The sequence below is a fragment of the Nyctereutes procyonoides genome, unplaced genomic scaffold, assembly GCF_905146905.1.
Source record: "Nyctereutes procyonoides isolate TBG_1078 unplaced genomic scaffold, NYPRO_anot_genome, whole genome shotgun sequence".
Taxonomy (NCBI): Eukaryota; Metazoa; Chordata; class Mammalia; order Carnivora; family Canidae; genus Nyctereutes; species Nyctereutes procyonoides.
This window is the reverse complement of record NW_026575030.1, coordinates 2,384,678-2,412,303: the sequence shown is the minus strand read 5'-3', so window position 1 is coordinate 2,412,303 and position 27,626 is coordinate 2,384,678. Positions and strand designations below refer to the sequence as shown.

The 27,626-nt window shown below is 41.9% G+C and overlaps 1 protein-coding gene and 1 non-coding gene across 15 annotated transcripts in view; both read right to left on the bottom strand.

The window, feature by feature from the left end:
- NCKAP5 (NCK associated protein 5) overlaps positions 1–27,626 on the bottom strand; it is a 947,559-nt gene that overhangs the window by 786,682 nt on the left and 133,251 nt on the right. For 13 of the 14 annotated variants that reach the window (XM_055316283.1, XM_055316284.1, XM_055316277.1 and 10 more), the window contains one exon: positions 19,981–20,110. In XM_055316283.1, coding sequence (XP_055172258.1) covers positions 19,981–20,049 — 69 coding nt within the window. In that variant the 5' untranslated portion in view covers positions 20,050–20,110. Of the gene's footprint in view, positions 1–19,980; positions 20,111–27,626 lie in introns of those variants that run through there. The other variant, XM_055316289.1, reaches the window with a different exon arrangement.
- On the bottom strand, positions 12,242–12,349 carry LOC129504056 (U6 spliceosomal RNA). Its single transcript, XR_008663292.1, has one exon. It is a non-coding gene; the product is annotated as a U6 spliceosomal RNA (small nuclear RNA).

The window sequence follows — 27,626 nt, the reverse complement described above, 5'->3', positions numbered from 1 at the left end:
AACTATACTCAAATTAGAAAAAAAAATTAGAAAAAGGAAAGCTGACAGGGTGGCTTTGAACAAAGTGGGAAGACCAAACATTAAAGTAGGACTATACACTGACTTATAAAAGGTCTGTCTTGAAATATTTGAAGGGAACTTAAGTAGGTAACTCATTCATAGATCAAATAAATTATCCAATATTAAATTTCCCTCAGAATTGAATCTTTACAAGTAGGCTTCATATGATAGTGACATATTTGTGACATAAATTTCTTTCCCTATAAGATCTCTTTCTTCCCTGCTCACTGATGCCTACAATTCCATCATTAGAAATTTCCATCTTGATCACTTATTTAAATGCAATAGAGAGGAGAGACCGGTTATGCTTGCTCGGGCAGTAAGACCCATTTTTTGCTAGGAACAGATTGATAGCTAGAATTTTCTTTTTCCTTTCCTTGGTATCTCCCACCCTGCACTAGACACTTGATACCATAGAGTCGTGGAGCTCTAAGGAACTTGACAGGTCAGTGGAGCCCCAACCTGTGATCACAAAGACAATTAGGTAAAGCTGAAGCTCAGAAGAGGAAAGGAGAATTGTCCAAAGTGTCTCTGCCAGTTAGGGACAAAGCTGAGAACAGAGTGTGAAGCCCACAGCCACTCGGCAATTCACTTCCCAGGCATTCACTGAGCGCAGAAAATTGCACTATATGCTGGGAACATCCAATAAGGACTACAAATATCTTTTCCTACAGAACCTTGAGATCAAAATGAGTTGGCCAGACTCAAAAACCAATACAATGAATCTACCTACCTAAGTGTAATCATGGAAGGCAGTCCTTCATTAACTCATGTTGATTCAATCTAAGAAACTTAGTGACTAAGATATAAAAAATATTTACTTAGAAATTTTTACTTAAAAAAAAAAGTTTTCACCTGAAAAAGAAGTACTAGAAGTTAGATTCCACAGACAGGTTTTTACCTGAGATTCCAGCAAATATAATTTAACTTTACTAATGAATTGTTTTTCATTTATAGAACACTGAATAGAGAGCTCAAGCATTTTAGTTACATACTCAGAATTAAGGTTGTGTTTACTCATTTATTTAGTCTGTTTATTGGGTGTGTATACAAAGAATATGAACACAGAAATACTGATTTGATTACTCCTGATATTCAGATCTAACTCGTCACTATCAACAACAGCTAAGTTATTAACTTTTCTAATGGATCAATTTGTACATTGTCATGGATGATGGTGACTCTTATTCAAGTGTGAAACCTGAGTCCATTCAATTTTCCATAAATTCTCTCAGATAATTAGTTTCAAGAAATATCACCATGTTACACCTTATAATTTTCCAGGCTCCCTGGGAGTATCTGAACCATGTGACAAGAACACAAACCACAAAATGCAGTAAGGAAGTGGCATTAACATTCACTGTTTGACAAGCAGTCTTTGCTTCATGAGAGCATCAGGTCTCCCTCAATTTTTGTTCATCTCGGGTACTTGTCATAATTGAATGGCCACTGCTTTGGTGCCTGGCCTTGGGTTCCCCCCACATCTCACAACTCCATGATGGCTCTATTAGTCCCTTTGCACATAAAGGGATAACTTTTCTCAAATGTGCTGGATTGATTCTAGTTTGGGAAATAGCAGAAAATGCAATGCTTAGGTTGTGATCTACCATTTCAGTAGCTTTTGCTAAGCCTCAACCATACAGACATTATTGGCTACTGGCCCATCTCATTCTGGAATATCGCATAAATAAACGCCGGCTGCTTTCTAAGGACTGAGAGAACAATGAAGAAATTGGATCCACTTATTGCAGAGGAGCTGTGCTGTGTGTGTGTGTGTGTCTGTTGTGTGTTGCTTAATGATTTTTCTAGTCTCTCTTTTTCCTTTGGCCAAAGAGTTCTTGCCTGACTGTAAAGAGTTAGTTACTCCAGTCTCAAATTGACTCGGTTCTCTACCCTCATTCCTCTTTATGTCATATATGGAGGTTCTATTCTTTTTTTTTTTTTTTTAAAGATTTATTTACTTTTTTTTTTTGTTAATATGCCTTTATTTTTTTAATTTTTTTTATTTATTTATGATAGTCACACACACACACACAGAGAGAGAGGCAGAGACACAGGCAGAGGGAGAAGCAGGCTCCATGCACCAGGAGCCCGACGTGGGATTCGATCCCGGGTCTCCAGGATCGTGCCCTGGGCCAAAGGCAGGCGCCAAACCGCTGCGCCACCCAGGGATCCCGGAGGTTATATTCTTGATAGTCATTCAGGGCCAAAGCAGGGAAAGCCTCTGAATCCAGTTCCTCAAGTGTATACTTTAAGCTTCTGTAACTTCCATCTGTGCAGCAACCCGCAAGGGTTCTCACCAGCAGAGCTCTGAAGGAAGCATTGCAGAAATTCAGAGAAAAAAAAATACTGAGTTTTTAAGACAGCTATATATTTTAAGGATTTTAATAGGAGCACAGTGCCTTGCACATAAGGTGCTCAGTGAAAATTGGATAAGTGGAAAAATGGATGGTGAGCTTCCAGGTGTGTCTGGGAAAGGATGAAGCTCCCTACAGAGGTGGGAGGTGGGGCTTTGGACGGCCGAGGGGCCTTTTCCTTGTTTGGCATTGTGGCCAGCTCCGGGAAAGATCTTCCATCACATCCAGATGAGCGAGCCTGCTTCCTGGGCACCTGAGGGCAGACTGAGCACCTCTAGGTCTCAGGGGCATGTCATCTTTGGTTATTTAATTAAGAGTGTGTGTGGATTACTCACAGGACTCACCAGGATAAAGCTCTACTTGGTGGCTGTAGGGATACAGAAAGGGAACAAAGCCAGTGCTGCTAGCAATGACACTTTGTTTTCTCTCCAATAGAGTGACCATTATCGTTCTTTTTTTTTTCTTTCACCCAGTAATTCATGGACCCTCCCTCAGTGCTCCTCTCCGCTGCATGCTGGGGTTGGAACTGTGGACAAATCAAACCTCTGCCCCATTTCCTGGTTCTTACTTATCAAATTTCTCCTCGCTGCTGGGGTTTAAGTTTTGACTTTTTCACTTTCTTAAACTTTGTGTTGTTGCTCTTGAGGCACTTGATCCTTTACAAGTGCAGGACATAGAAGTTTAGGATAATGTAAAGGGTTTGAGGAAGGCACAGCACTAGTCAGTGGCAGAGCTGGGTCTTATTTTACAATGCTAAGTGCTGTGTGTCCTTTGTAAAGGAGCCCTGCAGCAACAGGCTTACCAACAGGAGGGCAGTCACCTTGAGCTGGATCCTCTCAGAGCAGAGGACTCTGAAAACCAAATATGTGACTTGAATGGCTGTGCCTTTACTAATAACCACTGTATTTGCTTTTCCAATTTTCTCCTGCGATCTGGTAACCACACAGGAAAAAGGACAAACTCTCTTCCTGCTCCTGTTAGGCTAAGACTCCTCTTAGTTAACTCATTTACAAACAAGGTTTTGTTGCTGTTATTTCCAGACAGTATTCCATTAATCAAGAAATACAAATTTGATCCTTACTCAAGTGTTACAAATAGTACAGAGAATAGAATAACCAAGAAACTGGCCTTTGGTCAGACCTGGTTCTGGTTCAGAAACTTGGTGCCAACTCCTGCTAACTTAGGTGATTTGGGACTAGTTGTTTAGTCTCTGGAGCCTCAGGTTCCATATCTCTAAAATGGGATTTATAGGGGCACCTGGGTGGCTCAGTGGTTGAGCGTTTGCCTTTGGCTCAGGGCATGATCCTGGGGTCCCAGGACTGAGTCCCACATTGAGCTCCCCGCAGGGAGCCTGCTTCTCCCTCTTCCTATTTCTCTGCCTCTTTCTGTATCTCTCACGAATAAATAAATAAAATCTTAAAACAAAATAAAATGGGACTTAGAATACACATATCACAGGTTGCTGGAAGAATTATTTGAATATTAACTTCATGAGAGAAGAAAGACAGTTGTCTTGTTCACCACAGAATTCCATGAAGAACCAAGGCAGAATATTTGAATAAAGGAATTCATCAATATGCATGATGGATCTGTGCAGTGCCCAGGACATCACCAATGGCCAATACTCTACACCTAAGTTCATTTGTCCTCTTTCTTCTTTCCCTTTCAACTCTTCAGAAGATTGGGCCCCGTGGTATGCATAAAAGTAAACATTTAGTGGATATAATTTGCAGCAAGGGAGGAACTTTTGTAGACTTGCATGCCAGAAGTCTTTCAGAGAAGAGTGGGAGTTGACTGAAGATATCTGAGTCACTCTGGATTAACTACAGGATACTAGCCGTTCTTTATTGTGCAGCAGTGTCCATCATCCCCAACAGAACTGTTAAGAGTTCAGAAGGAAGAAAGACATCACCAGGGAGGAGTCAAAGCCTGGGAGTCCTGGTTGTAACTTTCCTCTTTGTCCCTGGAGTGAAAACTCCCTCCATGCATGATGATAGGCTCTCCAGGCCCTTTGGGGCTCCTGGGGAAAGCACTTCAACCCAAAATATCATCTGTGATCTGTTTTCCATCACAGGGTAAAAAAGGTCTGATGTTGGACATTTAGCTCCATGGGAAACAAGTACCGCAAATTGAATTTTGAAAATTCAATTCAATTTAAAATGCATTACAGTCTATTTTAAAAAAAAATTTCTGGCGAGTCCTTTGTTATATGAGGAATCTCTCTGAAAAGAGGAAAAGTAACCCCTGATGCATCTTTTGTATACATCTGGATTCACATAAATAGAATTTTCTTAAAATGAGTGGTGAGGGCCTCAGGGCCTGCACTTCTTCAAGGTACTTCTTCAGGAAAGTTTTCCTCATTCTTTCACTACTCAGAATCCTGGTAGGACCTCTCAGCCCAGCACAGAGGAAGGTTTCCACACACAAGGAAGGCCAGACAGCTATTTGAGTAAAAAGCTCCAGAGAAACTACTTTGAGAAGAGCCACTGTAAAAATGGTCACCAGAGCTGTGACACGGACATGGCATCCAGAAAGTAGCCAGCCCCAACAGCACAGGGTCATTGATCTAAGCACAAAGATGCAGGCTCCTCACGACTCTGAAATGTACTCAAGGTGCACAGAGATGGGACAGGTGTCAGCAGCGTGAGCTTTGTGGTAGGACAGACCTTGGTGTTTACTAGTGTTTACTAGTCACCTTGGACAAGTGATCTTGGACAAGCTATTTCATTTCTAAGCCTCAGTTTCTTCATCTGTATAAAGGGATGTAATGGTATCTCCCTATAGTAGTAGTGAAAATGAAAGGAGCTGATACAAATAAAATATTAAGTCCAGCACCCAGGATATAATAAATATAATGTTAATTGCTATTATTATTAAAGATTTTATTTATTTATTTGAGAGAGAGAGAGAGAGAGAGAGAGAGAATGAGCAGAGGAGGGACAGAGGGAGTATCAGACTCCCTGCTGGCTGAGCAGGGAACCCAATGTGGGACTTGATCCTGGGACTCTGTGATCATGACCTAAACTGAAAGGCAGATGCTTTAACTGACTGAGCCACCCAGGCACCCCTGTTATTATTATTAATCAATAGCACCAATCCAGATGGGAATGAAAAACTATATGGAATAATTTAAGGTCATCCAGTTGTTAACAAACATCATCATCATTTCATGGGCCATACATGCAGTGAGGGGAAGGTATACTAGGCCCCTCCTCATCCCATCCCAGAATTCAGTATCCTGAGCCAATGGCTTGGGTCTTGCTGTCTTTCCCTCCTCAGAACACACTGGTTGTCTGCTTCATTTTCTCAAAGTCTTTTCTCAAGCGAATGACAACTGGATAAGCTTTATGTCAGTCCTTTCAAGTGACATAAATACAGCTTACGTTAGCACTTAAAAACTAATTTTAATTCTAGAATTTCAGTACCATTCAGTGCTCACATCTAAGGTACCAACATGCCCGAGCAGAGGATTAGGCCCTAATTAGAAGCAGGCTGTAAATATTATATGAGGACTGTGGTGTTTCTGCTCGGTTTAAGTTACACTGACTTCCAATCATGCATTTTATCTTTTGGCATGCATACATAGGTGCCCAATAAATGTTACCTTCGGTGATAATAAAACAAAAGCCTAACTTTCAAAAGTGAAATAACCAAAAGCCCATTGTCTACATTCTTGGCAGCGGCCAGAGAGCCAGTTTTCCCAAGTCAGCAGCCTCTGAGGAGGCTGGCCAGGGGCCAATTCCCAGGGTTGGCGCATTCCTGGGGCCTGGCAAGAGGCCACTGGGACCCTGTTTCCTCTTTCGTTCTCTTTATGTAGTGGAAAATCTTTCCTGCTTCGAACCCTCTGACTCTGTTTTCCCCATCGAAGTAAAGAGAAGAGTGTCACATGGGAAATGATCTCCAGCCCCTTCCCCAAATCGAGTCTCCCACTGCTCCAAGCTGGCACAGCTCAAAGCAATTGAAGGCAGAAGACAAACAAAAGAGGGCTCTGCAGCCCAGTCTCCAGCCTGATTCTATCAGGGGCACAGGGCCTGGGGCCGAGGACCCAGCAGGACCCTGCGCACAGGGAGTCATTGTACACTTGTTTAGAAGACTATGGGCACTCCTGGAAGCCTTTGGAATAAAACTGCCTGTTATAAATAGACATTGGCTGAGCTTCAAGGGTGAGAGCAGTAGGCCAAAAGTTCCAGAAAAATATAACGCTCCATATAAGAAGGTCTGGAGTACAGTTCATTAACAGGGACAACTGAGGCAGTTGGCCTAAGAAGAAAAGAATCCAAGGTTCAGTCAGATACAACCTGTAGTTAACAGCTGGTGAACATTTCTGACTAATACCACGGATATGCCATTCAGTTTTAAACATCATAGATGAATATACGCAAACCAAACATTTAGAAAAAATCTTTTCTGAATGTCTCTTTCCATCTGCAGACAAAGAAAGCTGCCATCTGGAGTCGCCACGTCAGCCGGCTCCACATATTTGCAGCGTGGAAGAGGAGGTGGCATGCCAAACACTACACTGTGTGCTCCGTTAGAATCCCTTCCCCTGATTCTCCTAACAGCCCATGTCCTTTCTACTACATTACATGGTGTCTCTTTCCTCTGCACCCTTTAGAATGAATGCTCTGGGGGTGCCTGGGTGGCTCAGTTGGTTAAGCATCTGACTCTTGATTTTAGCTCGGGTCATGATCTCTGGGTCATAAGATCAAGCCCTGCATCGGGCCTGGGCCAACATCGGTTGCCTCATCCCTCCATCTAAGGTGATACTTGCTTCCAAGTGGCTCTCTCCTTCTGGCCACATGGTTGTATATTATCCCCTTGCCCTGTAATCTTGTTGAATTCCCTATATCCTGCCCTGCCTTTGTAAGAGGCCTGTTATTAGGTTGTCCTCCATCACCTGGCTTGAGTGTGCCATCTGTTTCCTCCTAGGATCTCAACTGATGCAGTGAATAATGAAATAATATTGTTGATACAGTCTTTGTAGGCAAAACCATGACAAGTTTCTCAGGTCCTCCTAAGAGGATGAGAAATGCTAACCATATTAGACCTGGCTCTCATCTACCTTCACTTCCTCTTTGGTAGACCTCACCAAACAGGAAATAGGTCAGATAATCTGCCTCAGGGACCTAACAGCAGAGTTCCAAACTTGGCCCACGCGATCTGAATAGCTACCTACCGCCATCATCTAGCTAGAACTCCACACAGGGAGGTGGGAATGACAGCACTAGCCACATCCCAGTCATATCTGGGTGGTAACTTCAAAGACTTCACTCAGCCTTGTGCCTACTCACACTAGATTACTGGAAGCCCTCACAGCCTAACCATTCCCAGGGATGGCAGGCCTCTGACAATAGCTCCTCCCCCCACAAAAGACCAACAGTCCCTGAACCTACTTATCTGCTGGCTCTGACAGATGGACTCCAGAATTTATCAGACCAAATGATTTTATTTCCCTCAACACATCTATGTGCATGAGAGCAGTCAATGAGTTAATTATATTAGGAAACCTACCAAGCTGAAGACAATTGCTTATGAGTGAGGACCAGAAAGGTGCTGAAAGACAGAAGGCAAGCAAACCTCAGAGGCATCTTCGGAAATGGACAATTATGATCCATTAAGCCTAGTTAAGGAAGCGAAATTTATGAGGAGGAAACATCTGGAACTTCTGGAATGTAAAGGAACCGGGAGGAACCGTTGTTTGGGCTTGTAGAGAGCAGCCCAGACAAATAGGATTCCATGTTAGGAGAGAATTGCAAAATTAGTACATGAAAGGGACAGCATTGAGGCAGTGCATCTGGTGTTAAGTGAAGCATTTTAATACAATGGCTTCTGGATTTGCTCTTGAAATATTAATTGAAATGGGGATGAGTATGAGGGCTGTCACATGAGTAGAAAACTGGCAGAAAGATCATAAATACTGCCTAAGCTGAGCCAAGGCGATGGAACATGGCAATGCAACAGCAGTAATGAAAATGCTGCCTAATTCTCAGCCACAAACCCCGTGGAGGCTTCATAAATATTAATTGATAATAATGAACTATATAATACAGGGGGTAAATTAGTGTGAGGCAGGCTGCTGAAATACAGCATACACACACACACACACACACACACACACACACACGGTTAGTATAACATACACTGATAAGTGAGAAGAAAGGAGATCAAGATGATTTAGCTGTGCTATGCGTCATGCCCACACCAGCAAGTGTGGGTAAGAAGATGAGGAGGGGTGGCAAGAGGGGACATAAGGGAAGTTAAGAGGATAGTTCAGGATAACAACAGAGCTTTCTTAGAGTCTCAGCAACTCAAGTAGAAGCCAGGTGCCTTGGAGTCATACTCTATTCTCTTAAAACATGAAGGTTTTCTCAATAAATTTCTGCTTCAGGGACCTCAGGGACACCACAGATTAAATCTGGACCAATTTCATTGAGGGAGATATAAAAGCTCTTCCTCTTAGGAAAGCCCTCCCTGATCAATACAGTCAGAAAAGCAACCTCCTTTCTAAATCCCATCACTCCTATTGTTTGCACCACTGTATACCTCCTGGTATTACTATAATTTTTGTATATGACTAGACTTCATAATGCTTCATAAAATAGAAATCATGCTTTGCATTTCTGAGCATTCACATAGATCTTCACCCTTAGCACTGTGAAGTGCTTTGAACTTAGTAGGTGCTCAATTCCTGTGCTGGTCAATTAGGAACACTAGAGAGGAATGCAGGCACCTATCACAGAGAACACCCAGCTGCCTCCTGGCTTTGAAGGCCAGCTTCTAAGGAGATCGGTGAAAGCTCTATCTCTTGTTATAGACAAAGCACTAGAGAATCTGCCGCAGGAACAATCTTAGGCTGCCAGAGGAGGATACAGAAACCTCGGTTGCCGTGGAAACTTGTATGATCTGATGCTTCCCATTGTTGAGAGATGGTGAGACACCAGGAGAATGACAAGCAGATCCCTCAGCCCTAAGAAAACACAGAACATGCCAAGCAAATGTCTCCACTTATTTGTACTTATTTCTTAAGGTGCAGTATCATTTCATCATCTATCAATAACAGCATTTGTAAAGGACTTTCAAAATGTTGCCAGTTCCTATTTTGATTAAGTGATTTCTGAGACCCCAAGAGCACAGAGCTATGCTGGAGACAGGCAGACAGCACTAATTGCAGCAGGTGAGTGCAGATGATGGAGCCCACACCAGGGCTTCTGAGATCCTGCTTTGTGACCTGGGTGAGGTGAGCCATCTGTGTGCAGGGCCTGTGGGCCAGGCTTGCTAGACTACTGGCAGAGGAAGCTACCTAACCATTCTTGGGTCACGGATCCCTTTGAGAATATGATGAGAGCAGGTACTCGTGGCCGAGTGGTTAAGGCGATGGACTTGAGAATATGATGATAACTATGGACTCCCACCCCATAAAAAATGTGCACATATGTGCATACATATAAAATCTAATACAATATACTTTGGAGAATTCAACACCCCTGGGGCCTTCTCATAAATTTACCCTATTGAGCAACCCTGGAACACAAAAGGGTCCAGGTATCATGTTAAGAATCTCTAATGGAAACAAACTGAGGGTTGCAGGAGGGGATAGGGTGTGGGAGATGGGGTAACTAAGTGATGGGCATTAAGCAGGTCACGTGATGTGATGAGTAACGGGGTATTATATGCAACTGATGAATTATTGAACACTACATCTGAAACTAATGACGTGCTATAAGTTGGCCAATTGAATTTTTTTTATTTTTCATTTTTTAATTTTTTTTGGATTTAATTTTTTTAAAAAAGAATCTCTGATGTAAAGAAAAGTCTTTATGCATGCACTAGAATTATCCTTGGTAAAACTGAAAAGTTTGCCATCCCAAACTTCAGAACCAGTGCTCAATGCCTCCTCCAGGTAGTGCCCCCGTACTCCATACCCAGTATTTCTTGCTAATGTGTACTTAGTTCATGAACAAATGGCTACTCATTGGTAAGTTCACTTACTCGTTCACTCATTGCACTGAGTGTTTTCCATGTCAGATCTTAGGGAACCAATTGTGAGTATGACATGGCTCTTGCCCTCTAGGAGTTTACAATTCAGCTCAGTCAGGGCTGATGTTGCTTCCCAGAGGATACCATGCAATGTCTGAGGACAGTTTTTATTATCACAGCTGGGTGAGGACAGCTATTAGCATCCAGTAGACAGAAGCCAGGGATGCTGCTGAGCATCCAACAACATCCAGAACATCCCCATCCCGCGACAAAGAAATACAGCATCCAAAATGTCAGATAGATTGAGAAACCCTGATTTAAGGTGGACAAGCCCTAGACAAAGCATTAAATGTAGTGATGAAGACCAGAGATAAATATTATGGCAGCTCAGGAAAGGACATTTTAGTAAGAATTCTGGAGTATATGGTTATGGGGGCAGACTGCCCTAACTTTCAATGATGGACGGAAGGAAGAGGAAGGGATGAGGAGTCAATCAGCATGAGCCATCACCATAATGAAGGCAGATGTTCTGTTGTGCAATACCAGAGGAGAGGGCATCAGTCTCAAGTCGTGAGCAATCAAATGGCATGTGGAGGGGAGAACGTCCTCATAGGAAATGATGTTGGCTCTCTACCAACCCCCATCAGTGGGTGGCTCAGGCAAAAGCATGTGAAACCATTAGATAGGCTTATCACTCAAATTATAAATCCTGTTGCATCCTGGGGGACAGCTGGACTTTGGGTGCACCCTATCATTTACCATTCCTCCTACTCTACTCCCGCCCCAGTCAATATCCCCATCTTGTACACATATACACCACAGCGAGCCCCCATGTGGGTAAAAACACAAAATTATAGATATAGGGTATTATATATATTATGTATTATATAGATGTACTATTATAAACTTTAATCTCAGGGCACCTGAGTGGCTCAGTCACCTAAGCGTCTGCCTTGGCTAAGTCATGATCTCTGGGTCCTGGGATCAAGTCCTACATAAAGCTTCCGGCTAAACAAGGAGTCTGCCTCTTTCTCTCCCCCTCTGTCTCTCCCTACTGCTCATTCTCCCTCCCTCTCCCTCTCCCTCCCTCCCTCCCTCTCTCATAAATAAATAAATAAATAAATAAATAAATAAATAAATAAATAAATAAATAAAATCTTTTAAAAAATAAAAAAAGAACTTTAATCTCTGTGGAAGTTGGTTTCAAGACCTGATTAATCAGAAAAAGCACAAGACCAGAAATCAGACCTAGACCAAGTTCCAACACATGTTCTTTACTCCTCATATCCCTCTCTAGCTTATCCTCCAACACTTCAACAATTGTTTTACTGAAATCAGGCCTGGTCTCTGCCATCAGCAGGCACAAAGCTGGCACCTGTACACCTGTGCCACCTGTAACACCTGTACAGGAGTTATACACCTGTAAACCTCTAGCCCTATTGAAGCTGGGGCTGTTTAATATTGGAAAGCACCATGCCAGGAGCTCCCAGTCCCCAGAAGCAAGGTTCTCTGCTTCTGAGCCACTAACCGTAGAGTGACAGCATGATCTGGAGGCAGCCAGAAGGGGGTTGAAATCCCAGGTCTACCACACACCAGTTCTTTGGCCCTGAGGAAGTTCCTTAATTTGTTAAGCTTCAGATTTTTTTTGGTCGTAAAATAGGAATAATTAAAGTTCTTGTCTTAAAAGGTCATCATGAGTATTGAATGTCAATTTCTATCTAAAGGCAACCAGAGTGTCTGGCACGTAGCAAGTCTCAGGAAATTTCAGCTCTCATCACCAAGGGAAGGGAGCCATCCTGATCCACACTCAACGCATGGCTCTGCTCCCTGCACACGCTGAGCTGTCTGCTAAAGTGGCTTACATGTTAGACTTCACCAACATCCTTGTGCAGGCACCATGCTAATCTTCTCTGTATCATTCCAATTTTTAGTGTATGTGCTACTAAAGTAAGCACCAAGATCTTTTTTTTATTATTATTTTTAAGTAATCTCTACCCCCAAAGTGGGGCTCAAACTCACAACCCTGAGAGTCACATGCTCTACTGACTGAGCCAGCCAGACTCCCTGCTAGACGTTACCAGTCCCCACTGCCGACATAGTCTACGTCTGCTGCTTGGTTATATTCTATTTCTGGTCCCTTGTCCTGCCTTCCATTCAGACCATTTCAGCAGCAGCCTCCCTCCTGGCACTGTTCGTGGTGGGTTCTAATCTTTTCCTGCTCATCTGGGGCCCCTTTAAGACCCTTAGCAACCAGGTATTTGGGGCTGTACCTACCTGGCCAAGCCTCCCTGTCTTCTCCCAGCCCACCCACACAAAATCCACTCAGAGCCCCCAGGGGTCTGTGCGGCTGGAGGGAGCTGGGAAGGACATTCCTCCAGTGTGTTCTTGACCTGCTATGATGCGCTCAGCTAGGCTGCTGGGCAGATTCACTGTGTAAATATTCATTTAAACATCTGACACTTTTCTTGCTCTCCCACCCCTGCTGTCAAGGGGGAGCAGTCAAAGATTTGGCACAACACTTTGGACAGGTAGCTAACCCAGGCCAAAGCCAGTCTTCCCCCTACCTGTTGCTTTTTCCCAAAAATGGGCTTTAGCTGGATCCTCAAACAGCATCACAGCTTCCCACACCTGGTTCCAGTGCCTGGTCTCTGTTCTTCTCAGGACACCCGGTAAGGCAGCTGAGATAACAGCCCTATGGGGGTAGGGGATAAAGCAGCTGGGGAATAAAAACCTCCCTCTTCCTCACTGACATTTCTCTACTTGATATTCACTTGAGAAATCTCAAGCAATCTTGATATTAGAGCACAAAGGTCAGGCCTCCTGGTCTGAAGCACTGAGTAAACCATATCTCTTACATCAGAAGAAGGGGTCACGGGTAGCTGGGATTTAAGTAGCTGGAAACCTCTAGCAATCTGGTGGTTTGTGCTCTGTACGGCATTGCTATGGTGAGAGGTAGCCCAATTATAGCACCAAGCGAGTCAAGAAAGCTACAGGTATGCCTGAAGCACTACAAAAATGCAGATTTTTTGGTTAGTATTCACAATCCACTGGCTGCACTGAGCAACATCAACGATGCCCCTATTTAGCACTTGGAAAAAGTCTCAGTGAGTTTTGAGCTTTCTGAAATGTTTATCTGTGCTCAAATTCATGCATTTGGGTGTATACATCTTCGCTTGACATTCTAAACTTGCTCGTTTGCTTGCCTCAGCACATTACACATCCCAGGAAAAGTTGAACTAGGCCTCCAAGTTTCCCATTTCTCTACCACATGCAGATATCCTTTAGAATCCAGTTTGTTAGGGACACGTGGTTGAATGTCTGCCTTTGGCTCAGGTCATAATCCAGGGTCCTGGGATCGAGTCCCACATCAGACTCCCCACCAAGAGCCTGCTTCACCCTCTGCCTATGTCTCTGCCTCTCTCTCTGTGTCTCTCATGAATAAATAAAATCTTTTTCTTTTTTTAAAAAAAGAATCCAGTATGCTGCCTCTGTAAATAAAGTTTTATTGGAACATAAGCCACGCCCATTTATTCATGTATTGTCTGTGGCTGCTTTCCTGTTCCCAAGGCAGAGTTGAGTCATTATGACTGCTCAGGTGGGCTGTGAAGCCTAAAGATTCACTATTTGACTTTTCACAGAGTTTGATGAACCCTGCTTCTAAAATTCCTCCTGGTCACTAACCAGGGGTAAAATCACTGAAGATAAAGCGGCACAGATCTGTGAATTTGTCAGAGTTCTATCCCTGTGTATATAAATATAAATATACATGTAAATATAAGTATAAATATAGAAATATTTAATAATGGATGGAATCATGATTATAGAGGCTGAGACACCCCAAGATAAGCTGTCTGCAAGCTGGTAGCCCAGGAAACCCAGTGATGTAGTTCCAGTCCAAACCTGAAGTCGGGAGAACCAGGGAAGCCAAGAGTGTAACTAAGTCCCAGTCCAAGTCCATAGTGCTGAAAACAAAGAGAGCAGTACTGAGGACAGAAGAAATGTCTCAGCTCATGCAGAGAGTAGGTTTGCCCTTTATCTCCCTTTCTGTCCTATTCAGGTTTTCAGTTAATCAGATGCCTACCCACAGCAGTGAGGGCAAACCTTTCCAATGGATCTACTGGTACAAATGCTAATCTCTTCTGGAAACACCCTCACAGACACACCCAAAAGTAATGTTTTACCAGGTGTCTTGGCACCCTTGAGCCTAGTTAAGTTGACACATAAAATTAACCATCACAATTTGATATATGAAAGAAGTTTCCCTGGGAAAAAATAATTCAGCAATGAAGTGAGTTGTTACCAGAGGATATAGGACTGTATCCTTGGGTTGCCCCTTTCTTCTCCAAGTCCTCCCCATTACTTCAGCTGTAGTACATGTGCTACTGAAGCAAGCTCCTGAATTGCTTCAGAGCATGTTCTAACCACAGCTTCTCCACAATGCTCCTTAAACCCTCCCCTCTTGACTTGGTGCCTCACAGTCAATGCCACACCATTTGCCTCCTCTATGTTACATCATTTTTCCTGCTTATTAGGTCAGCTTCCACAAACAAACTATTGTCTTGTATCAGTCAGGGGGCTCTGTGGGAAAATGATGGCACATGCAAATCATCTAAATTGAGAAGATTCTGGTAAAGGGACCATACAAGAAAGTATGGATAGACCTAAAGCAAAGCAACATGAGGTAGGCTGACAACATCCAAGAGTCATTACTACCAAGAAGCCTGAAGGGACATGGAGAAAAGGAAGGTGCCAGAAAAGAGAAAACTATGTTTTGTGAGAAAGGGTTGCCCAACAAAAGATGTCACCTTAGGCAGAGTAGTCTAGTTACTATGATCCAGGACCAGGCAAGGAGATACCACTGTGGTGAAGACCACAAATGACTATACCCCAATTTTTTCAGTATCTAGACAATGAGTTTCTTTTTTTCTGTGGTTCCACCAGCCTACAAACTTGAAAGCTGTTGCAAGGGAGCTATAATTTCTACTCAACATTTCATGATTTGATTGTGTAAAATAAAAAGTATAACCTTATTCTTGCAGTACATTATCAGGAAAGCAATTACCTTGTCCTCTCCCTCTTCCTGACCTCTGGTCTCCTGCTAGGTCCCCCCCATTGGCCTAACCCAACTAGATGCTCAAAATACATAGGATCCTCTTGACAAGACCTGCGTGGTATGTCCTCCAGGGATCCATAGCCAGGTAGAGAAGGATGGAGTGGATCTGGAGGGAAAAGTGGTGACTATCCAGTGTATCCCACAGCTACTAAAACATCTTAAATGTAAAGCAGGCTTTCAGTGATGCTTATTATTTGACTTAATGAATGCCTTTGGAAGGTCTAATTACTCTAGTAGTTTGGATACAACCATCGAGAGGCTGAAGGATGAACTGAGGGACTTGGTGTGGGGCCTGCTCTCATGAGTTTATCTAAACTGCACTGCTGTCAGAGCCGAGGATCTAGTGTGGCCAACGTTTTGTCTTCTTTCTGGTAGTGGAAAAAAGGAGCAGGGTACCACGAAAGAACTTGTCGCTCATAAAAGAAACTTACTCCCATCTGTGCCTCAAAGCAAAAAGTAATTTTTCCTCAAATTAAAAAGGGAATTTTTGCTCTTGAAATGTGAACTGGTAAAAAGATAATTCACTCCCCAGCCTTCTCATCAGCTAAATGCTGTCATAGCTACAAGTATCAAATAGCTATACGAGCAGCCTGGGAATGATTCTTGCAAATAAAAAAGCACAGTGTGAAATACTGACTTTTTTCTGATCAAATAGCATCCTGGGGTGGGTGGAACAGCTTTGGGTCAAGAAGAGGCCTCGATTTCTGGGGTGATTTTTATTGTTATCAGAGAGAAGACTGTACTTGCAGCAACGGTGCAGCAATCCGGCACACTCATACTGGTGAAGGCAAACTTGTAGTCACTTGTCTTTCTCTCAGGGTACTTACCCCCTACATTGAAACAGATTTTTCATTTCAGTTTCACTTACCTGTCACTTTCTTCTTTAAAAAGGTGATTTATCAAGTAAAAAAAATCAACATCAAAGAACACTTCAGCACTACCAGGGAGCAAGCGCGTGCGCGCGCGCACACACACACACACACACACACACACTCAAACCCTCCCGCGTCCTATCCTGAAAGCAAAATTGTGACTGAAGACCACAAATGACCATCCCCCAACGGGGAGCTTTTTTCAGTATCTGGACTGTGAGATTCTTTATTCTGTGGTTCCGCCAGCCTACAAATTTGAAAGCTGTTGCAAGGGAACTATAATTTCTACTCAACACTTCATGATTTGATTATGTAAAATAAAAAGTATAATGAAGTTAATAGTACCTTATTCTTGCAGTACATTATGAGGAATTTTTTTTTGTGCAAAATGTGAAAGTGGAAATTACCTCTGGGCCTTCTAATTCTCAAAAATGTGGGTCATAATGATTCTGTGGTGGAATTTCAAGACTTAAGATTTAGTATATTTCTCTTTCCTCTATTCAGTTTTCCAAAGGGACGTCTTCTCTTACTGGGATTTTATGTAGTAAAATGTAAAGAAGTGAAGTGAGGGGTAGGAGACCTGCACTGTACGCCAGTTGTGGGACCTCGAGAAAAACATTTAACCTCATTGAGTAATAACTTCTTCTGCAAGGTGAAGAAACTGGATAACCCACTCCCAACCTAGCATTCTATGATTTAAAAAAACAATATGAGGTGGAATAAGTGTACATGCCTTGAGAACCAAGTGTGGTATATAATGCCAGGTGTTTCTTTCCCATTATATTTTCTAATAACCCTTATCCAGAATCATCACCTTGTACTTCTCTCCTAGTTATTTGTGTGGTTTCAGCAGGGAGCCAATGAGAAGGGCAGTATCATAGGTTCAAGTCCTTTACAGGCCAGTCATCTTTGATCTCATCCCTGTCTACCTCTCTTCCTGATGGTCACAACAGAATTCACTCATGGGACTTCCAGTGGGTCTCACTCTTGAAGAACCTACTCAAAACAAGTACTCTTGCCGTCACTGCCTCGGCATCTCATATGAGGAAAGAACATAACACTAAAACAGAGGGCAAATTTATAGTCACATGGCCTAAACCATATAATGTTGAGTGGCATTTAAGGCCTCCCATATCCCAGGCCACCTACTCATAAGAAAGCACAGTCTTTTAGGATTTTCCCAATTATACACATGCAGACATAACACTTAATCTACCTGGAGAGGAAACAAGGAAGATATTTCACTAACATAAAAACTCTCCTAAGCATCATTTGGGGAGATTTAACAGGATTAAGTTTCTCAGATGGTGCCAAGCAACGGGTTCTTATTTTCACAGTGTTTTCCAATGCTGTAAGTCAGAAAATAGATCTGCAGGCCCCACAAGACTCAGGGTAGAGCCATGTGCCAATGGGAACTCAAACTTGGTTTTGGGCTTTCAGCTAGCTCTACTACTATGAGAGGCTTTGATTTATGCTCACAGTCAAGCCTATCCCTGAGCAAAATTTAAATGTGGATGATGGTTTCATTAAAGCTGTTTTCTCTTTCTCTGACTTTCAGGTATGCAATGTTCTCATAGTAATTCACTGCGTCTCCCTCCCCACCCTAAACCTGTCCTGCATCCCAGCACTCCATGCTCTGCATCCTATTGTTTACCAATTTCCTCAACAAAATTTTGCTCAGCTGCTTGACATTTGGGAAAGCTCCAAGACCTTTAATTAATGAGCGCTACTATGAATTATTGAAAGACAATAGCTTAGCATGCTTGCATATATAGCATCCTTGCATATTCTCTGGCACAAAAAGCAGAATTTAGGATGTTAGGGACTAATCAGCAAGGATATTTTTGTGTTGGGAGAATCTTTCTTGTGGGAAACCTGGGTGGCTCAGTCAGTTAGGTGTCTGACTCTTGATATCAGTTCTGGTCATGATCTCAAGGTTGTGGGGTCAAGCCCCACATTAGCTCTGTGCTCGGCTCAGAGTCTGCTTATCCTTCTCCCTCTGCTTCTCCCACCTGCTTTAGCTTTCTCCCTCACACACAAATTTTTTTAAAAGACTTTTTATTTATTATTCATGAGAGACACAGAGAAAGAGAGAGGCAGAGACGCAGGCAGTGGGAGAAGGCTCCATGCAGGGAGCCCGACATGGGACAGGATCCCAGGTCTCCAGGATCACACTCTGGGCTGAAGGCAGCACCAAACTGCTGAGCCACCCGGGCTGCCCACAATTTTTTTTTTTAAATGAGAACCTTTCCTGTGCTGCTCATATTATAATGAGCATCTCTGTCAACAGAGCCATCTCTGTCCTCTGTTAGGTATAGGACAGACCCTATTGGTAGGTTAATAGGTAAAGGTGTCTTCTTTGGCAAAGGAGAGGCTGAGAAATTATCTTTTTATCATATATTTCCCCAGAAACTATCCCCAGGGAATAGACATATAAATACACACACACACACACACACACACACACATTATTTGCATCACATTCTACCCAGAGATAGAAAGACCTAAGAGATGAGAAAAGGGCACATCCACTGGGAGGAGAATCTAAAATGCTATATATAGAAGTTCTCTGAAAGTAGGCTGGTCAGTGCAAAGTCCACACAGACACAGAAACTGAATCTAAGAATAAGAGAGGAACTAAACACAAAAGTTTAACGTAATCCTTTTCTCCATCCCTGGAAACACATCTAGGAACAGTTTTAAGCCTCAGCAATTATGGGGTAACCAGCTAGTCTATACACTGGCAGAGCTAGACCTATAGCAGCAGAGTGGGAAAAGTGCAACTGACAAATCCACTCAACATAAATTTGATTGGAAAAAAAACCCATAAATTTGATTGGATACCTACTCTGACCCAGACTCCAGGCTAAGTTCTGGAAGCATACAAATGAATAAAGCACATCTCTCCACAACATCTAAAAGAAGAAGCTGAGCTATATCTCTATTTCAGTAGATGAGCAAAAGAGAAAGGAGTGAGTCGCTTAATTTCTTGCTCAGTTCGCATGCATTAGGAAATACAAGAGGTAAGTATACATCTGAGCTCAGAGACAGCCAACCTTCCAAAATCAGTGACTTAGTCTCTTTCCTTGAAAGCAAACACAACCAGGTTGTTAAGAATGACGCTCATCAGTATGAGCACCCTTAGAAAGAAAGATACAAACTATTGAACCATGGTACATACCGAAGATCTCAGATACTCTTCACTCTTCAATATTTGAAGCTCTATTAAATTTTTATTCAACCTATCCCCCAAATTAAGATAAATGGGTGCTGGAACAACTATATATAGGCTTGGCATTTGGCATCAGCTTTACAGTAGTGTTTTTGTACAGGTTAAAGTCTACTTCGGCTGGAATTAACGTAATTATATATAATGTTGACAGATTATGACATTTGCCTATTAAGACACTATACAAACATTCCAATAATTTGCTGGCTTTTGACTTGGTAAAAAATAAATGAAACCAAGTCCCAGGGGATAGGGCTAATGGGGTAACTGGAATAGAAGTTTCAAAAGCACAGGGTTCAGGAAATAACAGTCAAAGAATAATGCATTTTCAGCCAAAACATATAGAGTGGTAAATGAATATTCAGTACTTACCACAAGACTGCTGTCTAGAGACAGCCTTTTTCCAAAGTCTCTTTTCTCAAGCTGTCTCTTTCCCTCCATGGGTGAAGTTATTTATTTTCCTTTGTGATTTATAAGAATTCCCCTTCTGTTTCCAGGATCACTGCAAAAAAGTGAGCACGTGTTTTACCATCCAAGTGAACAGTGTTTAGACCCTTGTTTTTAGCTTTCTAACCAGAAACAAGTGTTGAAGCCAAAATACCCAGACCCAAATCCTAAGTACAGAACTGGGCTCTCTCAACTCAAAAGACCTCTCCGTGTTACAAATGTCAGAGTCATCTTTACGAAGGCCCCTGTGTTTTTATAGGTCTTGCTAATGGAGTTGGGGAATGGGTTTGCAGGTTGAATCAGCAGACTGTGGAAAAAAGCAAACAGTCCATTTCATGCCACGCTTGCTCCACACTCATCCTCCCTCTAGCAGCCAGAATCATTCTGTTACTGAGCACATAGATGCTGTCTGCAAATTCCACGAGATCAAACTGACAAAACCAGGTTCCGTAACCAAGAGTTGCTGAGTCTAAGGCCGGAGGAGAGGAAACTGAAACTTGAACATTACTGCCAATATTTCATCATAAAATATTTAATTTAAACATACTTGGGGAACATTATAAGATACAGTCCCTCTAGGACAGGTGGATTCTGAATGAATGGCAGAGGACTTATATCCACTCACTGCATTTTACCGTATCAGATGTAGTTAATCCCTATATTCCACTGTGGTTGCTTGCTCTAGAACAATCAAGTGTCCTGGTTAGTAAGAATATTATGTGTTTTAAGCACTGGCTTCCAGTTTTCACCAAGATATAAATGGCCTGAAGTAAGAGAAATAGGCTTTGGTACAGCTTTCCTACCCATTCCCAAGTAACCTTGGACAATCCATTCAGCCTCTCTGAAACTCATCTTTCTAAACTGCGAAAACAGGTAACATTGGTGATCAAATGATAGATGTAAAATGATATAAAGGCAATAAGCTACAACTTACATGTAAGTTACAATTATGCACAGATTACATTAAAAACCAGATAAATACTAAAGTTAACATAATTTAATACATCTTTGATGGTTTAGAATGCACTTGGCAATACAGAAATTGCTCATAATCTACATAAAACATATAGCCATTATCCTGCTATTATAGAAAAGCTAAACTTAAGTAGGATAATATACCAATCAGCTTTTGATAAACTGAAAGAAAATATTTTCCATAGCCCTCTCAACTGTTCCAAATCTAATGAGGATATGATAGACCTGGCCTCACAGCTCACAGCATATGGCATCTTACTCCTTGTTTCCCCCACCAGGAGGAGGGCTGGCACAACTGTGCCCCAGATAGGGTTTGCCCAAAAGATGGTCTGGTAGTAAGAAACTGATGGACTCTCCACCTAGCCATAGGTTCTCTCCTCCATCCACTACCTCTCATTTTTAGGAAGACCAATTTCAATTCATTACTTGTCCACTCAGAAACTGCTAGGAAACTGCTAGGAGTCCATTCTGAATTCACGATACAAAACCAAAATTTTCAACATAGTGTTCAAGGTCTACTTCCTGCCAATTAGTTTCTTACAGTCCCTGAATATGTGAGGCACATTCCCGAAACCACACTTTAGATCAACCCCCTCACCCCGACTGGGTCTAATTATCCCCTCTCCAGTGCCTGGCGCAGGTCCCATCTCCTTCACAGGACCTTCCTGGTCACCTCACTGGGCAAAAACGTCTTTCTCTCCCACATTTCATAGGAATCCTTAGGGACTTACTTATTAACCACCACCATCACCTAGCACAGTTTAAATATAAGATTTCTTACTATATGCTGGTTGGTAAAGCATAGTAGTTAAAAAACTTTTGGCAGCATTTTCAGGAACAAAGTTAGTTGTGTGCTATTACTATCGGCAAACCTATTAGTCAAGTGAAATTTATTTTAAGGGCTTACCTTTCCTATTTTCAGCTGTTCCCATCCACTTTGCTGCCCTCTCCTCATCTCAGTATGAGATATATACATTATATGCATATTGTATGCACCCACTGGTAGCTCAGATATTCTCTGTAATGATGGATCCAGCTTGAGAGACTACTCAGGTCCTAAGATTTCTCCTTCTATCAAAAACGTACCCCCCTAAGTCATTTTCCTGTTGTCATTTTTCATATAGATATAGATATAGATATATATTTATATATATTTCTCACCCTCCTACATCATATTCCAAAGAGCCCTGGCATTTGGTAGATCACAACAGATAATCCTTTGGCAGGTAGCATGTATTTCTGAAGTGCCTAATGTATGAAGGACCCAGTCCTTAGGTGTTAGTGACACAGTCATATATGAGAGAGACTGAATTCCTGCCTTCATGGAACTTCATGGAAGATAGAGGAAACAAATAAGCGAACAACTCCGAACCATGAGAGGTACCTGCTTATGGAGGAAATAACCATCATGAGGTGGTATTGCAGTGTCAAGCATGTGGAAGGGGAGATCATTTTAGACAGAATGATAAAAAGAGAAGCCAGTCATATAAAATTTCAGGTAAAGAGTATTTTAGATAGAGACTAGTCTTTCTGATGGGAAAAATCCGGAAAGAGGTTTGTATGCCTCCAGAATAGGGAACCAGTTTTTTAAGTGTGAGTTGGGAAGATAATGGATGAGCAAGTTCTAGGTCATAAAGCGACAACTGCATCACACAAGGATCTTATAGGACAAGATAACTTGTTTGTTCTGAGCACAACATTTAATCTTAGGGTTTGATTACTCCTTGCTAGCTAGTAACATTAGATAAACCATTTACTCTATATAGGCTTCAATTGATTCATCCATAAAATGACATTAATAATAGGACTTTCCTCAGAGTGGGGTTGTTGGGATGATTAATGAGATGATCTATTTAAAGAGTTTTCCCAGTACCTGGCACATGAGTAGGTAAGCTTTAAATATCAGGCATATTGATCATCCCTTCTGGTAAATATAATTAAATTCTTTCATGAGTAACTCTAGTGGCTCGATTTATTGCTCCATATAGGCTGATGGGATTGTCATTTTGGGAAACAGGAATCCTTTTAAAAGTCCTGAAACAGCCCAGTCTGCTATGTGGAAGGCTGATTGAACGGTTTAGCCTGGTCAATTTCTTTTCATACTTTATAGTGTCAGTTATTTGGGCAGAGATTGACCTTCAAAACATTCAGCAACTGAAAGGGCACAGGAATTCGCCAATCAGAAGGACAGGATCAATGGCAACTAGTAGTACAGCGGTAGCAATGTGTCCTGACCAGTTACCATCCTAAATGTATGTACTACCACCATACCAAGAACTTGAAAATTCATGAATTATCCCATAAAACAATCATGGAAAGGATCAAAGTAAAGTCATCTGAAAGGATCAAAGCAAGCCCATGCATGAAACAAAGTGGCAACCAGGTTGTATCAATATGAAAAGGAGAGGAGTCCACAAAGGAAAAATCAGGAAGGCTATCACACTCCATCTCCAGCATTGTTGTGGAAAGACAGTGCCCACATTTACACATACCCAGAAAAGACTGCATGTCTAGAGGGGACGTGAGTATGTCAGATCCCAGATACTTTGGTATTACACTGGCCATTTGTATCATCCAACAAATCCCCTTGCTTAGAGACCACTGCCATAAAACAACCTTCCAATTTTATTTGATTCACAAGTAGTTTTGCTTATAGAAGAAGAATGTGCTGACCAGCAAATATAAGGAGGCAATCTTTTGAAAAGTTACATTTTTAATACACATTTGCAAGTCAGCATCTGACTCTTTATATTCATCATTTAGATATTTGCTTAGTATATCAGTCAGCTTGCAATATATAACAGAATATTACAGACTCAGTGGCTTAAGCAATAGAAATTTATTTTCTCACAGTTCTGGAAGCTGGAAGTTCAAGATCAAGGTGTTGGCAGTGTTGGTTTCTGGTGAGACATCTCTCCTTAGCATGCATCAGGTCACCTTCTGTGTCCCGACATGACTTTTTCCTTTGCATACATGCTTCTGGTGCCTCTTTCTTTTCTCTTGCTTATAAGGACATCAGTCCTATTGAATGAGGCCCGTACTCTTATGACTTCTTTTAACCTCAATTACCTCCTAAAAGGCCCAATCTCCAAATGTGGTCCCTTTGGGTGTTAGGACTTCAACATGAATTTCCAGGGGTTACATTTCAGTCCATACAATTTAATTTCAGTCAGATTTCAAAGTCTGATCATATCTAAGGGTACTAATAAATTTATGAGTCTAACACCTGACAGAAAACTCTGAGTGTCAGTGGCTACTCCCAGACCCTCTCTGCTGGTTAATTCACTGTTGGATTTCACCGCCCTCACTGCCACCCACCCATCCCTGCCTTCCCCTGCTATACACTTCTCTTTATTGGAGGTCTAGAGAGGTCTTTATTGAAGGTCTAGAGGTCTTGATGAGCAGCATCAACAGCAGGTGACTGCATGATCCAGTACCTTCTGTGATTCCTCCAACAAGCTCAGTATTTAAAAAGGCAGAAGCAGCTTTTCAGTCCTTCAGTCCCACCAACTTATGCCTTTTGCTCCTCCAGCATTTTCAAGTTTCATTAAAAGATTCCTTGCATCAACTCTCTTCCTGCTTGAAAGATTGAGAATAGTTTCTCTTTTCCAGGCTTGACAATAATTGAATCACACCCCATGGAGATACCATTGGACAGGCAGCCAGCCTTCCTTGGGGAATTCCTGGTCTCCTTTATGTAAGCCTTCTGAACAATAGCATGGAATTAAAAATCCCACCAGACACTAAGTTCCTGGAGAGCAGGGATGATATTTTAAGTTCAATGTTCTCCGACGTAGTATAATGCCTGATGCATAGCAACATGGCAGACACTCAATGAACATTTGTTGTTCGCATGAATAAAGGAATAAATGAATGTTTACAGCTGTCTTTGTGATCACATAAAGAGCAAGGTGGCAATATAACATTGCTACAGCAAAGAACTGCTATACACATTTATAACCCTGAAATTATTTTTATAGCCAAACACACAGACATACTCAAGCCTCAAAGAAAATATTTTATCATGATTTTAAAACTATTATCAACTTAAAAATTACTGCTTAGGACCTGCCTGAACTTATAAAGTACCATAACTGAGTCCTGTTCATGCCTTTTCTGTGGCTTCTAACAACGCTGGTTATAAAGAACACAGATCTGCTTCCAAGTGATGGGTTGGAAGCTTCTCCCTCCTTGCAAGGGAAGGAAAATGGTCAGATTTGAAGGAAGACAGGAAATTAAGCATCGTTTTTTTTTTTTGCCTGATGGACATTGATATCAGTCTCCCTTCTCCTCTCACATACATCTCTCTCTTACTGATGAAAATATCATTTTCTAGGTATCTGTAGAATCTGTGTTGACCTTAATAAACTCTCTTTTTCTCACAGATAGTAATGGCCTTTCAACGCTAGACAGGTCCTTTAATATTCCTAAAGACATCACCGATTTCTTTTTTCTGCCAGACTTTATTAACAGACTGTATAATTTTCAAGGGACTATAATCAAACACCATTAAATAAACCTCAAAGGCATATTTGCTCACAAGTACGTTGTCACTCACATGCAGACACACCTATTTCACACTCTCTCATACACTCACACATATTCTGAGAACTTTTCTCCATAGCAATTCTTCCCTCTCTGATTCCCCTACTTCCCACCTCTGTTTTGAAATTTTAATGGTAACCCTGGAAGAAATGGAGTAAAAAGGTAGAACCAAAGGCATTAAAAGATTTAGCTCTGAGCCCTCTTTGCCACGTAAACTTGAGTATGTTCCCTAACTTCTGTGAATTTACATTCGCCAATCTGTTCTCACCAGGTTCTTGTGAAGTTGCGATGAGACAATGTAAGATTCAGGATACTTTTTCAGTCAGCTTCGTTAAGCAACAAACTATGCAAAATAGGATTGTTTGCAGCCTCATATACAACCGGCAAGCTCACTGACACATCCCTTGCAGTATCCAGTATACTAGTTCCTAATGGTATAAATCCTACAAAGAATGATTTCAGAATTGAACGTGCCAAAGACCAAACAAAAGGGCAGCAAGTTTCTTGTCCCTGACAAGGCAGTTCATGGATCTCCACCCTGGTTGCAGACCTTGTAAAACACATCAATGCCCATATCCCATCTCAGATCACTGGAATCTCTAGGCACAGGGCCCCCAGGCACTAGAGTATGGTGACAGCAGCCTAGGGTTGTTAACCACTGGTTGAAGCAGTGGTCCTCAACTTTGCCATCTATTGGAGTCACCCAGGGGAATCACAGAGATCAAATCAGTCAGAATTCTTAGGGGCCGATGCAGTTTTCATTACTTTAAGCTCCCTGAATGACTCTGACATGCAGCACCAGTTTGAAAGGGTGAAGCACGTTTCTTGCTTTCTTTCCTTTCCTTGAGGGCCAAGGGACACACAGTTGCTGGCAGAAACAACTGCCTTTTTTTCAGTCACTGCAACTAATAATACTTAAGCTGAAAACACTGATCCCAAAGAAGAATATTAGATACGAACAATATGGATCGGCATCTCCCCAGTATGCCCATTCTGTCTAGCTCACCAATCATCTTGCTGAAAGTAGTCTTTTGCTACATGCAAAAATTAATATTGACTAAAGACAGAAATATATCTAGATTCTAAGTTAATGCATAAATAGAATCTTAGAAACTCAGAGTGAAGCCATCATTCAGAGGATGGGGAAAAGAACCTCCAAAACCAAGGACAAGAGTGGAAGAAATTCCTGACTCAAATGCTTCCAGACCCATTCATTCCTTTCTCTCCACTGTTCTCCAAGAGTATCCTGCTCTTATTTCTAAGTGCAAAGAGCAGGAGGGAAAAGAGGAAACTGAATCTGTAAGATTTGCTTATAGCTACCAAATAGAATGTTTGAAACTCCTGTCAGCTTTGTATTGAAATCTTTTCATCCAGATGTATTAGGTCCATGTAAAGGAAAGCAGTTGCCTTTTCTTATACTTTAAACACACACATACAGCAGTTTCCTCTTAGAAGGTATGTTGGCTCAACTTTTTGCTATTGATACATCCATTCATGAAGTACTTGCACATGTACATAACTGTGTGGGGTTGCACACGTGTGAATGTGTAGGAGTGTGTGAGTGCTGGTGTGTGTGCACGCACACTTGGAACAGAAAACCACTGTCTCCATTCTGGACAGGAGAATAAAAAAAAATGCCAAATGCTGTGACTTACAACCACAAAATGTCTATTTAAGTCCTAATAGCACCCTGAAACTGATTTAGAAGACTGCATGCTAACAGATTTCCCAAATGTGGCCAGTCCTTGCCAGATAAGTTAGTGGCTGGAAACACTCTCTGCAGGATGTGACAACAGCTTTTTTCTTTGAAGCGGAGGAAAATCTTGCATGATGATGAAAATTGATTTTAAAGAATGATTTCATGGCTCATGTTTATTAAACTTCTCACCCTAGAAGCTACTCAGTAGCTTACAGCTGATAGTTTAAATGCCAGAAAGAAACCCTAAGAATTACTGCCTCATGCTCCCTTTACATAAACGGCTACCTCCAACCCAGGAACTAGGGGATTCCAGCGCAGGCAGGGTCTGGAAATCTTTGCTGTTGTTCAGCAT